General features: G+C 39.5%; 1 protein-coding gene across 5 annotated transcripts in view; it reads left to right on the plus strand.

Moving 5' to 3' along the window:
* cacna1c (calcium channel, voltage-dependent, L type, alpha 1C subunit) overlaps positions 1–14,407 on the plus strand; it is a 285,780-nt gene that overhangs the window by 248,687 nt on the left and 22,686 nt on the right. For 3 of the 5 annotated variants that reach the window (XM_041781270.1, XM_041781269.1, XM_041781274.1), the window contains 5 exons: positions 7,051–7,236; positions 9,679–9,816; positions 12,356–12,421; positions 12,765–12,856; positions 13,682–13,844. In XM_041781270.1, the coding sequence (XP_041637204.1) occupies positions 7,051–7,236; positions 9,679–9,816; positions 12,356–12,421; positions 12,765–12,856; positions 13,682–13,844 (645 nt within the window). The remainder of the gene's footprint in view (positions 1–7,050; positions 7,237–9,678; positions 9,817–12,355; positions 12,422–12,764; positions 12,857–13,681; positions 13,845–14,407) is intronic. The other 2 variants (XM_041781272.1, XM_041781273.1) reach the window with 2 other exon arrangements.

A 14,407-nucleotide genomic window follows, 5' to 3' on the forward strand; every position in this document is an offset into this window, starting at 1 on the left:
CAGAAACATAGAAAAGTATCAGTGTTATTCATTCACTTTTAACAAGAAACAAATGGATGGTTATTCTTATTCATCTACTTTTATTCAGTGTACAAGAAAAAGACATCGGAGACAAGACTTCTAAATTAAGGACATTTAGGTTTTAAGCTACATCAGTATTATAATTTTATATCAATGATAGTTACAGTTGAACCCAAAGTGTTGTTAAACAGCTATTTTTTAAAACCCTCTTATATCCTCAGCTGGCTGCATGTTTGAGGACATGAAGCAAAGCAAAGATATGCACACGGGCACACCGGTGTGTTCCCGGACGCTGGAATGTGGTGTGTTTCACCTCAGACAGCACTGGTCCGGCATACAAATAAGGTTAGTGTATCCCAGGGGTGTGTGAGCTTGGCAGTTGTTTTCCTGCCTTTAGAAAGGGAATCCATTTGTTCCCTCGAGAGGCCAACAAAGCTGCCCATAAACAACATAGAATATTTTCTAAGCTGTACTTAGATATTGTTGCTTTAGGAAGTTATTCTAAGGTCTGCATTATCAGGTCCTAGCTATGGCTTCCTGGGTGTGAATTTAGCTGATCTTTGTGTTTATGATTGCATTAATATATACAGTTCATAGAGACTTAATAAAGGCTAACGGACAAAAAATAAATGTGAAATATAACATGTCTATTGGGAACTGACAACACTTAACCAGTGATTGATTAGATACTGCAATACTTAGTATAGCTGGGCCAGAGATATCCGTCTTTGTCATCTATACAAGTCACTGATGTTGCACTTTACACTTTAGTTTGGAGTCTGCCTTTAATTTGGTTTGTTTTGGTTGATTGGTTTGCTGTTCTTTTCTCTTTCTTTTTCCTCTTTCACCCCTAACCTAAAGGCATGCTCCAAGTCTTTTTTTTTTTTTCTTCTTCTTCTCTGGTGTTTTTTAATGATTTGGGTGATGTGTTGCCCAGCCTACCTTTTTCTTCTTGAGAAACCCTCCGCACTTCAATCTTGTTGGGCTGTTTTTGAAATCTTACCTTGTCCCGTTAGACATTTTAGATTTAAGCCTTCTACTGCATTTCATCAGGCACCAAAGCACAAGTGAATGTTTTTTAAAACGTACCAAGCAATGCAATTACAAACCAGCAGCAGTTTGCCAACAGCTCCCTCTCTTTTATTGCATTCCTAAGTACACAGTGAAGTGCAGTAAGAGGCCAGCTTTTAAAATGTTATCACTTTGCCTTTAGTAAATATTAAATGGACAAAATATCTTGTTTGAGTGCACCCACTCCGCTGCTCTGTTGGGTGCTTGTTGTCTTAGATTAGCCGCACTTTTGTGGTCTCTAATTCTCCCCTGCAACCGGCGGGTGCTTCTTAAATGTCATGTGGTTTCTTTTTCCGTTTTTGGTTTGAGTAGAAGTAGTGTGACCAGATTGGTAGTGGTTTGCTCTGAGCGGTGTCTTGCAGGCGATGCCAGTATGGACTGCATCTTCTTCTCCTTTTCTTACCTCTACTCGGAATGCCTCCTCCTCCTCCTCCTCCTGCTCTTTTCTACTCTCTTCTTCTCTTTCTAAGCCTTTTTTCCTTCACTTCTTTTATGGACGTTTATCTCTTTCTTTCTCTGTCCTCCTCCTTGTTGGTTTGCGGTGCTGCTTGCTCACCTGAAATGCAAGCAGGGTTACATGGGTCTCTCATATTTTGCACACATGTAAAGCAAACTATTGGCTTTTCAAAGTATGTGCTCTTAATTTCAGCACATTAAAATGAAAGTAAATGCAGTAGAGCTGCACAGCTTCAATGTTACTTTAAAAAGATTAAATCTTTCAAACAAAAAGCTGCATAAACCTTAAATCTATGTTAAAATAACTCAAAGAAGCCCATGTTACCAACTGAATTGATTGAATTGATTGTATTATTGCTTGGAAAAATGACATGCAATGTGATTAAACAATAAGCTCCTGAATTAAATGAGCTGCAACCACAGAAGCTTACATCTGCACTGTAGTCCAACCTGATGGTCCACTTGAATTCATTGCAAGTAGACTGTTTTTTCTTACTTTTTTGTCAAATTGACACCATATGCACAGATTCTTCAAGCCCACAATAACACTGTGGTCTGTCATTGTCTCCATACTGGAGACACATAATAATGCAGAGAGATTATTCTGATACACCTACTTTCGTGCTGAAATGTAAGCAACTTCTGATTTAAATTATGTTCTAGTTGATGCCTCTCTTCCTTTGTTTTCTTCATTCTGCATACACAAAGACAAACATACAGCACTTTCAACTGTACTTTAAATCTTTGACCACACTTATAAGGAATCAATGCCACCACTCCTCCCGAGTCCCTCCCTTCTTTCCAGCTAACAGTTCTTTCTTGCATTAATTACACTTCCTCCTACGTTGTCCTACTTCCACCTCCTCTTCCCTGTACATCCCTATTCTTCTCATTAGATAGACAAATACATTTCCAAACCCATATATTTATACCATGTCAGCTTACTCTGATTGAAAAACTTTAGAGAATGAGTTGCATAAGAGAATGTTTGAAGTATAAATCATTGTTTTCTTGACGATGCTGTTACTCATTACTGTGAGTAAATCGTCATTTTGTGTGATCAATAATTTGTGTATGGCTCTGTTAAAATTCCCCCTAATGCCTCACTTTTTCCTTCTTTCATTTACTTTCCTTTTTCCTTTTTTTGCTCTCTGGCCTTCACCTCCTTGTTTGCTTTCCTTCCTTTGCTCCCAATTACTTGGTTCCCAAATTTCCATTTTCTTTTTCCCCTTGAATTACCTTCCTTTCTGTTTCTTCTTTTCCTCTTCTCTCCTTCAGTGTGACTTGTTCCTGCTCACACTCTTTTTTATTATAAGAAGGAATTGGAACAACGATGCATTATGTTGTGTTGAGGTATTTTAACAGAGCCACTGCCAAAGCAGAGTGAACCGCTCCTGAGTCATAGATTGAACTATAAGTTGATCTATCACTCATGCCAATGTAAAATGTTGCAAAGCTAGGGATGACCTGTGGGCGTCCTCCCACAGAATGTTATATAGTATGGATTGGTTTTATGTAAATATGTGTTGGCTTCAATTTCCAAAAGCATCTTCAATCATCTTTATCAGTGAAACTGACTGAGATGATCTTAAGCTTCTGCCTTTTTATTGTGGTGTTCTGATGCCTCTTTAGGTGAAGGAAGTACAACATTTGTTTGTACTGTATATTTTAACATCATCCTGCCCAGGAACCTCGGATGTAAATTAGCTTTATAGCTAACTCTGGCTTAACAGATGTGTTATGCATGGCCCCTGTCAAACTAAACTAAACTGATGGAACATAACTAAATTCATTTATTCAGTTGGGACCTGTGTATGATTAAATATCACAGCATCAATGTTACTGTGTGTCCATGTCAAATAAGTGCTGAATAAATAAATAAATGTACTGTAATTGAATATATTACTTACATACATACATCCTCTTCTTTGTACTTATTAAATCAATAATTTGACTTTAACTAAAGTATATTTTTGGAGAATTATTGCACTTAATTACATTTTAAACAGCATCAGTAACTGAGAAAAAGTAAACAGCTGATGGATTTCATTTTAAGTGAAGTCACACCTTATGGCGCTTTTCCACTACACAGTTCCAGCCCTACTCGACTCAACTCGGCTCTACTCGACTCTACTCTGTTTGGGTACCTTTTCCACCAGCCCTAGTACCTGTTGTCTTTTTTTAAAAATTGCAGCTGTGTCGGGCGATCCGCTCATGACTCTTCGGTGACGACGTTCTCTGACCAATCAGAGCAGTTGGTCGACGTCACCTTTTAGTATCAGCTCAGCTCACTTGGAACCAGAGCAGAGCAGGTACTAAAAAATAGTATCTGGTATGAGCTACCGCACCTGTGGAAAAGCAACACAAACTGAGTAGAGTTGAGTCAAGTCAAGTAGAGTAGGGCTAAGACGGGCCGGTGGAAAAAGGCCGTTAGAAACAACCCGGTTGGAGATCCATATTCTCTTGTTATTGCACATTTAGGAAAAATCATATTTCACTGTGAAAGCCAGCTGGGAATCAAATGTAGCTACTCAGTACTTTGAGTAAACTTTAAATGGTCTAAAATTTGATTTTTCTTGAGTCAGTATATAGACTAGCCCTAAAGTAAAACTTTAACCAAATAAACTGTGCTTTTACGAGAGTCTGGTACTTATTCCACCTCTGGTTTTTAAACATGCACTATGTTGTCTCAGGGGAGTATTCAGTATTAGAGGTAGAATGAGGAATAAATGTCTTTTATTGTATTTTGTATCCATGTTAGTACAAAGTTTACCTCTGTTATTTTGACAGTGGTACTTGTTAAGATTAATTAATCTTAGGTACAGTATGTGGGTAAGCAAGAGCACCGCTCAACTTCTGCTGAGAATCAGAATCACTTATGATGTCTAGTTTAGCATGACAAGCTCAGTGACACCCATGAAGTCTTAAATTGTACATTTTAAACATCCTCCCCCACAAATTGTTGCATAAATATCTCCAGAATTTCAAGGACCTTCGTGTTGGATGTTCTTAATTTCCTGGGGCAGGACCCCCAGACCCCTGTCTGATTTTCTCTGATCTGGCTCACTGTGATTAAATACACTCTGTCCTGTTGTAAACACTAGTCCAGTTCTCTAACTGGGTTACCAGGCTGCCCACTTAAAAATCCATGCAGCTCACGTTATTTGAACAGATTTTACCTGGAAAACAACATTATTCTGCTGTTAAATAGTTGAATTGTCTAGAATTATCTTAGTACACCTGCTTAAATGTGTTATGATAAATATCAGTATACTGTATATTGTTAGAATAGAGGCATTAAATGTGCCAGAAATCATCAAATTTAGGCATTTATGACCAATAATGTGTTTTTCCTATACCATTTGATATTTCATAAGCAGTACATTAAATCAGAAAATTCAGCTCTGGTCTGGTATATTGAGAAATCTCTAATGCCATCCATTTTTGATGTTTTATGGGGCAAAATTTTGTTTTAATTTTTCTCAGTTCAGGTCCTCAAAAGGTCTTAGATTGAATTTTGAAAAGCATGGAGGAACAGTTTTAACGGCAAGTGCATCATGTCATAAGTACTCTGAGAAACAAATTAAACACTAAATATGAATATGAAGCAAAGTTACTTTAACGTTAAATTATATAAAAATGAACTTAACCTGCAGAAAATGAATATATACATATAAAACTTCCCAAAAATAAATCTCATCTTACGTTATTTATATAAAACCTTTGTCCAAACAAGTGACAGAATCATTCAATGAATAGGGTAGATTGAGAATAACCATGTTAGAAACACCCTATTCATAAAAGGTAAGACAGTCATATTTCTGAACTTTTGTGTTATTCATGATTTCATTCTGCTTAGCAAGACAGTGTGAAAATCATCCAAATATTTCTCCTTCTGACTCTGCATTTCTGACCAGTCTGCCCTGTACTCCACTGGGCACCCTGAGGGAAGCAGAAGAGGAGGATCAGGGAGAAAATGTCAATTTTCATATTTCAAAATCTAACTTCCACTGATACAGGTTTTCAATGGTATCACTGCCAACTTTCAAAATATGCCAGCTTTGTCTGTGGCTGGAGGCATCATTATAGGACTAAAGAGGTTCCCCTCTAAAGGATTCTTCAAGTGCATTTAGGGTTTCAAAACAGTGATGAATTAAGGTGCATCTCTTAGAATAAAAGCATAATGAAATGAAACAATCAAGCTAGCAGTGCAGCTGTCAATAAAAGTGGAGCATTATCTTAGATTTGTAGGACTTTGGGCGTTTAAATATTAACATGGTTAAAGCACCTGTGTAGAGTTTTTAGTGGGTTATGAAACAGGCTGTTATTAATATTGATAGCTCTGTACAACTAACAATAGCAAAGAGGAGCATTAGCATTAAGAGTGTTATTTCTAAGTAGTTGTTTAGATGTTTGAAGGGGGTTGATGTCAAATGAAGCATTCAACTGTACACTGTCGTAACAGCCTTTATTTACATAACAGCAAAAATTTCCCTATCATTCAGATTCAGGTAGTCTTTATGGTCCCACGAGGGGAAATTAGTTTTGGAGCACACAAAAAGATATGAGCAGTGAAATAAGACCCAAAAAAATCCTTGAAGTCAAGCATAATGACTGACAAATTTAGATGTAAAAACAGGGAAAAACAGAATTTTAGAACATATCTATAGTCATGAGTTTAGCTTAGAGAGGAGAGAGACCACTTTGCCAATAGGGAGCACTAAAATAAGTAAAAAATAAAAGATCCTTGTGGGAGCTTTATAACGGCAAAATGCTCATGTTAAAATTGATTAAAGCATCAAAACTACTTTAACTTAAATTAGTTTTTTCACAAAGTCAGCACAGTGATAACTTTTTTGGAAATTTACCATTTTGTTGTCAATGAACGGCCTGAACACCACATATTTAAAGGAGGCATTATTCTTTAATTCAGAGATGCATTTGGGTAAATGTAGCCGTTAAGCTAGGCTTACACCTCTGTATTGTAGCTTCAGCTGGCAGAAAGCAGAACAGATAGCTACAGAAGCGCCCCACATGTACACATAGACCCACAGCCTCGCATGACACGAGCGGGGCCGCACAAACACACGAACACACAGTCAGCTATTTCCCCTTTTGTGGCTGCACCACACCATCATTTATTATTTTGGCCCTGAATGTGCAGGATGGCAATTTCCCAGTATCTTAGAGTTACATGTCTCCATCTTCTAGTACTGTGATAAGAGGCGATTCAGCCTGATGTGGCTCACACACTGGAAGACGCCCATCTCTATATGCAGTAAAATCTGACTGAATTCTCCCTCCTGGCCCAGATGAAATTACTTCTTTCCCCATTCCACCATGTAAGGGTTGATGTGAGGCTGAACCCTCACTGTCCCGGTGGTCTGTGAGTTATTTTTGGTCTGGGCTGGAGTGAAATTCTCACCATTCTCTTCCACACACACACCTTCACACACACCAAGGCGCTGTTCTGGTGCTGATCTTTGTTGCCTTTCCTTAAAGCCAGCTGACTCCTCCTCGTCCTCGTCCTCCTCCTCTTCGTCCTCCTCCTCCTCTTCTTCCTCCTCTCACCCCCCTGCGGTAAGGCCAATGGTACGCTCCGACGGTAACCTCGCCCGCCTCCTTACCTCCTCCAACATCTCTCCATCCCTCCATCCTTCCATCTCTCCTTCTGCTACGCCGGTCATGGTATGATCCGAAAGTTTTGGCTTTTATTTGTTCGTCCTGACATCTCTCCTCTGTCGCTCCGGCTGTTATATCTGCAGCATGTGAGCTCTGCTCCTGCAGCTTCTGTTTGTTCTTTTACATGTTTATACATTTGTTTGTATGGTGAAGGGCTTTGTATTGTTCAGGCCAAGTTTACCTGGAGTCTTGTGATTATCGTTGAGTGGCTATTACCCCCATGGCTTGCAGCTCCCCCCCTCCCTTATGGGTGTGGTTTCTTTGGTGCTTTGTCATCAGTGCAAGCCATCATGGTCACGCTATCACGCTGTCTCTCTTTATTTCACTGCTCTCCACTGGCCTGCTATCTCTCTATCTACCTGTCTTTATTATCTACCTGTGAATCAGTCTTGTTTTCTTTGTCCCTGAATAATTCAAACTATTCTTGGTATTCAGACCCCCCCCCCCCCCTCTCTAAATCTGTCACACTTACTGTCACTGTACCTGTCTTGCTCACTGCCCCACTCTCTCTGTGGTGAAATGGTCCCCACTGTGGTCCAGTTGTGGTATTACATGCAGTACTGAATACTGAGTCCTCTGAAGGATGTGTCATTTTCAACATATCTGTCAATGAAGTTTGGGACAACTCATGTCTTGGATTACTCAAATTTGTCCTTGTGAGTTAAAAGAACATTTGAAGCATTCTCCGAAAGCCATCTACTTTAACTAACATGTTGCAAATTAGCTAATGACATCTGTTATCCCAAACTGCTGAGAAGTGTGGAGAATGGCAGGTTCTTTTAAAAGGCGACCCTGTGTTTTCTCTATGGGATTAGTTTAAAGAATTAAAGGCCTCTGGGAAAAACACTAACGGCATGCATTAGAATTCCAGTTGTCAGAACTTGCTTTTTAGGGTCATATTTGATTATCACAGTGAGGACTGATGTCATTTGGCATTGTTGAGGTTTCATTCTTGGGGTAGAAGTGCTTCTTTTTCAGCAGGTCATATTTATTTTAAGAATACTGGTGGATTTCTGCTAAAACATTTAATGAGATGCTGATTGTTTAAGTGTATTTTGTGTCCTTTTGCATTATTGTTACTGCTGTTACGGTTGCTAACTGGTCTTATCTGATCTATCTGCTGCTTGTATATTCTAAATCCTATGCTAGGTCCTTAGCTGCGTTACTAAGTGCATGGCGCTTCACGTAAATCCTGATGTTTGCCATTGTTTTCTGTCTTTTCATCCCCGAGAATGAGCAGCAGCAGCATAAATAAATAAATGTGTAATAGAATAGCACTCAGAGAGAGGGCTGAATATTTCATCATTGAGTTATTTCCTGTGGACGAGTTCTGGGACAATAGACAGTTAGAAAGCTACAGTGCCTTTTAAGCTTGTACTTCAGAGCTTTACCTAGGTATATTTTAAATAAGGAGCACATTTTCCAACTGCTTTGGGAGTTAAAGTACAACATGTTCATTCCAAGAGGCACTGTGAATACATGATGAGTGATACAGAAATAAAGGCTATCAAAAAGTGGCTGTATTGGACAGTTATACCTTCCTCCACCTGGATGTCATCACTGGATTTTGTTTCATGTCAGTTAGCTTCCCCTGGCAGACAAACAATTAGTCAGCCTACATGTTTTATTGAAACTCAAATTTGCCTGCAGGCAAGGATTTTAGTCAGAATCTGTGGTGAATTGTTATTAGTGATTTATGAAAGAGCTTACCTCCATCGATGGAAATCTCTCCAGCCTGGTTGCAGCGATAAAAATTTAAGCCCATGCTGGTGCAGGATATCCAAAATCTTTCGGCTTACTTGGATGATATACTTCAGGGGCTCCCAGTGTTTGAACTCTAGTTTGTGAAGTGTCAGTCCAAGCCTAGATTTACCTGTAATTTGTTAAACACCCAGCTGTTTTTTGTCTGCTTGATTACAGTAACTTTGAATTGGTGGCATTACAAGAAGCAGTCATTAAGGTGCCTTTAAAGCCTTCTGTGATAGCACAGCTGGCTTAATGTGTGATATGAAACATAGTTGAAGCAGGTGTGTTTAGATTCATGGATGGATAGTCAGTGAGTCTCTGGTTGCCGAGTGATTTTTCCATGAAGCCAAGTAAATTTAGCATGATTGCCCGATTCTCTCCCTGATCTCTTTTGTCAGTTGATTTTGATGGGATTTTATAGGACGCAGATTTCCATTTATTAACTCAGTGTGTATGTGTGTGTGCGTCTGTGTGCGTTTTATACATATTTGCATCCATGCTCACGTGTGGGTGGGAATATGTATATGAATGTTACACGTATGTCCACATTTCCCCATTTATGTGTGTATGCTTGTGGTATCATCTGTTCCTGTTTGTGTGATTGTGTGCGCGTTTGTTTCCCACCTTCTACCCATGTTCCTGTGTCCTCATGCGTCCTGTGTTTTTTCTATATAATTAAAAAACACGAAACCCCACCAAAAGGGACTGCAGAACTCTGAAGAGAACGCCAGGATCTCCATCACCTTCTTCCGGCTGTTCCGCGTGATGAGGCTGGTGAAGCTGCTGTCTCGCGGGGAAGGGATTCGGACCCTGCTGTGGACCTTCATCAAATCCTTCCAAGTAGGGGAGAACCGGACACAACATGCTAGAGGAGGGGGTTGGGTTTACACAGGATGGGATTTGAAGCTTTAACCCTGATGTAACCCAGATTTGTCTTTGTTTTAGAACCATTTAACATTTTTTTAATTTTACCTTTATCTGTAAAAATAGAGTTTACAGCAAGTTTTGCAATAACAATTTAGTTCTGTACTTCTTAGAGTTCCTGTGAGGAGTTTTAGCCGGTTATAAAACAGACTCAAATGAATATGGATGCCACTTCAGACGCAAACAAAACCATCAGCTACAAGACGGATTGCTTCAATGAAGATGCTTTTAGGTAGATTTAAGACCTAAAATATAATAACACATTGTAGAAACAGCCTTTTTAAAGAGATAATTCAATATACCCAATGCTGGGTTGTATAAGGTGCTTGGCATTATGAGTGCCATTCACCTCCCAAGATTTCAATGAGCACTGCCCCTTTAGACAGGATGCACTTTGGGATCTCGGCTATACAGTTCCACAGAGGGGTATATCCGCTCCGCGTAATTCAGCACTGCTCACTGAAATCTGAAGGCTAATGGCAAGCACCTTAAACAACCCAACTTCAAAAATACAGAAATATCCCTTTAAGCAAGAGCTCTTGCTGTGTGATAAATTTCACTGTTAAAAGAAGCAGGGTACATCTGTGAGCAAAAGATACTAACACATGTACAGGAAAAAATCCACAAAGACTTAAGAGTGCCTCTTTGTCCACAGTGGGCACCAAGATCAACACCTAGTTCCTCACAGGACTTTTAATTTACTTAGCATTATGTAGTCATTAAATTTCAGACTATTTTCAATCACTATAAAGGCAACAAGTGGGTTTTCTGCAAAATTAAACTTAAGTACCTTCATTCTGTTTAATTTGAACTTTGTAAATCATCTTTTAATTTCCGATCTGAGTCACACAGGGCTAAAAACATCCCTGCTACTGTGTTAACTCAGCCTGCTCAAGTCTCACAAACCACCTTTCCTGTCCTTACCCCTTTCCTCTTTTTCTCCACTTCCTATTATTGCAGAAGTGAAAAGGTGTTGATACTGGGCAGTTTACACAGGGAAGAAGGAAAGAAAGAGGGATGGTGTGTGGTAATGGAGAGGAGGTTTAGGAGTCTTACCACAGAAGTAGGCAGGGAAGGTTTTAGGGACCTCTTTCCTATCCATATCTCTTCTCCCTCCTATCTCTTTCTGCTCACTTTTCCTACAACACCTAACTACTAACATCTGAGGGCTTACCATACCCTGTAGGCGGGTTAAGAAACAGAAAAGTTTAACTAAGCACTGCACCAAAAAATTAAATCATTTGATAGAAAGGTAAGGGGAAATAAAAATAATCTGTTCTCTGTCCTGTGCTGGTAAAGATGAGCCATTTCATTGGAAATATATTTTATTATATTGGAATAAAGCCACTGAAATTTTTAGCATTGGTAATGCAAAGAGAACCAGACTCATGGTGTTCATTAGTGGTCATGAGTTTATTACTGAACTAAATCCCTTTTATGAGCTGGTTGTATCATTTGTACTGTGGCAGCTGGTCAGTTAGGGCACTAGAGTGCAGCCCTACAACTATGCCAGATCTTTACAGAATGATCTTTAGTTTGTAATACAGATACTTTTTAAAAGCAAGGTTACTATTATTTTGCTAGTGAGTAAAATGTGTAATCTGCAATAAGAAATGTAGATGTAAAGTGTGTAGGCCCGCCTAAATTATTGTACCATTGTGATTTTCCAGTCTGGGGCAGTAAAATTCTTGGGCCTAGAACCTCTATTGGCTCTTATTGTAAGTTGTACATGTGCATAGAAGGAGTTTTCTTTGGTGCTGGAAAACTGCACCCAAAATACATGACATACTGCAGAGGGATGCACCCCATGAATGAAGAAACAATTAGCAGGGTATCCAAAATTGGCACATCTCAGTCCATCTGTGAGAAATTAAACACCCTTGGAGACAAAAGCACCAGCTGCCACTTCCTGTATCCTTATCTCACTTGCCATTAGATGGCACATGCACCATTTTCAAACACTGACCTCTCATTCATTTATCATGAATTGACCCCTCTGCCTCATGCACAGGAGTAGCGTTAGCCAGGAGCTCAGTCCCACACTGTTTCCCTGGTGCATTTTATACAATATCTGTCTGTTCTGGTTATGTTTGGCTGTGGAAACAACATTTGGGCCTGATCTCCTGGCAAAACTCAGAGAGCAGTTTGTATTTTACTGAGGTTTTACACTCCACTAAGTCAGATGATTTGTCCTTGATTGTTTTTGGTGTCGTGCCACACAGGGCTGCAGATCAGTTCACTTTCAATTCATTAAGTACCAATCATTTTTATATAGCACTTCCTGAATTGAAACGCTTTAACATGTCGGGTTAATTCACCTTAATTTTTTACAATATTGTCCTAAAGTGCAAGCTAATTAGAAGTGGGTCATTTGAATGAAAGTGAATGGACTCCAGCCATGCTGAAGGGTGATATTGTCAGAATCGTGGTACTGATGTGTGTCTCTCCTCTTTAGGCTCTTCCCTACGTAGCTCTGCTTATAGTGATGCTATTCTTCATATACGCTGTCATCGGCATGCAGGTAAGCTGTCATGCTGTCACCATATTACCCTCCCTGCTGTGTTTCTTCCTCTCTCACCTTCTCCTCTAGCTGGCCCCCGTCCTGTGTCTGTCCTCTTGGAGGCTTGTTGTCCAGAATGCTGTTTGGTCTCGTTGTCCTTTCCTCCTTCATTTTTCTTTTCTATTTGTCTCCCCTCTTCCTCTGTCTCTCTGTCCTTTGTACTTACTTCCTGCTGATGAGAGGGACACCATTTGCTCTGATTTAACCGTGGACAAACAGCCTCTACTTTTTTCTAAATGACCTCCTCTTGTCAATGCTGACATCATATCCTGTGTGCTGTGACTACTTCCTTCCCTACGTACAGATGTTTGGTAAAATAGCACTAAGGGACCACACGCAGATCAACAGGAACAACAATTTCCAGACATTCCCTCAGGCAGTGCTGCTTCTCTTCAGGTGAGGAAAATAACTACACTTGTCTTCTTTCTTTTCTTCTCCTTTGTTCATCCCATTTCTCTTTTTCTTTTAATTTCTTGACATAATTTCAAAGTCAACATTCTCTGCTCTTCCTATGTAGTCTTTCAACTTTCCTCTGCTGTCCTAATTTTTATGATACCCCTTCAACAACAACTTACTTCTTTGTCCTTTGTTGATGTGTCATATTTTCTCTTTTACATGAGCTGTTAAAAACATTTCACATAATGCATAACAGGTTCAAATGACACTTTCTAACAGCAGTGGGTTAATTAAATGCCATGATATCTGTAAATGTCAAGCTGTGAAATTCAGCCTACTTTGCCACTTCACTCTGCAAGAGATCCAAAGTGAGAAAATATTTTGTCAGGTTGATGTTAAAGACAGAGTTATTGCCACTTTGCCAGGGTTTCTGCAGGTGACAAAAACAGAAACTTGGGGGATGGATTTATGTACAAATCTCCAGCTGTTCATGACATTCAGTATGTTAGATGTGTCTTTTCTCCTTTTAGTGCCCTCTCTCTAACTCTTGTGCATATGTGTGTGTGTTTTTGTGTGTCTGTTGGCCTCTTTTTCTCTTTGTTTTTATGTGCTTGTGATTCACATTTTGTGTGTATGCTTCGGTGCATACATGAACACATCCATGTGTGTGTGTTAATGCATCAATGCACATGCACCTGCACACATGCATACATATGTGTCTGTATATGTTCCTTTGATGTCTCTGTATATGCATATGTCTTTGCATGCATATCTGCACAAATGTGTGTGCATACCTGTGTGGCTGTGTGCATGCTTGTCTATCAGATGTGCGACAGGTGAGGCGTGGCAGGAGATCATGCTGGCGTGCTCACCCAATCGACCCTGTGAGAAAGGATCAACTAATGAAAGCAACTCGCCCAACGAGGACTGTGGCAGCCAGTTTGCCATCATTTACTTTGTCAGCTTCTACATGCTCTGTGCCTTTCTGGTGAGTGAGATGACTACAGATAGATTTCCTTTGCTGTAGTATTCTGAACAGAAGCCAAAACCAGTGCTATTGTTTTCTGTTAAATATAAACCAGCATCTAAGAAACATTAAAGACGGTGTGAAAACTAAAGAAAATTAAAAGCTGTGGTTTTTGCAAGATAGCAAACTATTTATTAGTCAGATACAGTGACCTCTTGTCATCATGTTAAATGCTGCCTTTGCTTATTCACTCTTTCCTCTTGTTTCTACTTTTAATGCAGCCACATAACGTGACATGCCAGATAGACTGTATCCTGTTATTATATATATGTATTATATATTTTTCACATTCATGGGAAACCTCCCATACAGTTTGTTTTGGAACTGGAGGACATTTCAAAAAAATTATCAGAAGGTGATTGGACAAATGTTCAGTCTGTCACATGCATTATGGGCCAATCAATGACAATATGAGGTAGTCAGGCATGTGCAGCTCTGGTAGTAACCTGAGCTTGACACACAGGTGCTGCCGTAGTTTAATAATGGTGGAGCTTGTCATTGGATTAAACTCATGCTGAGAACAT

Source organism: Cheilinus undulatus, linkage group 23, assembly GCF_018320785.1.
Source record: "Cheilinus undulatus linkage group 23, ASM1832078v1, whole genome shotgun sequence".
In the NCBI taxonomy this organism is placed as follows: domain Eukaryota; kingdom Metazoa; phylum Chordata; class Actinopteri; order Labriformes; family Labridae; genus Cheilinus; species Cheilinus undulatus.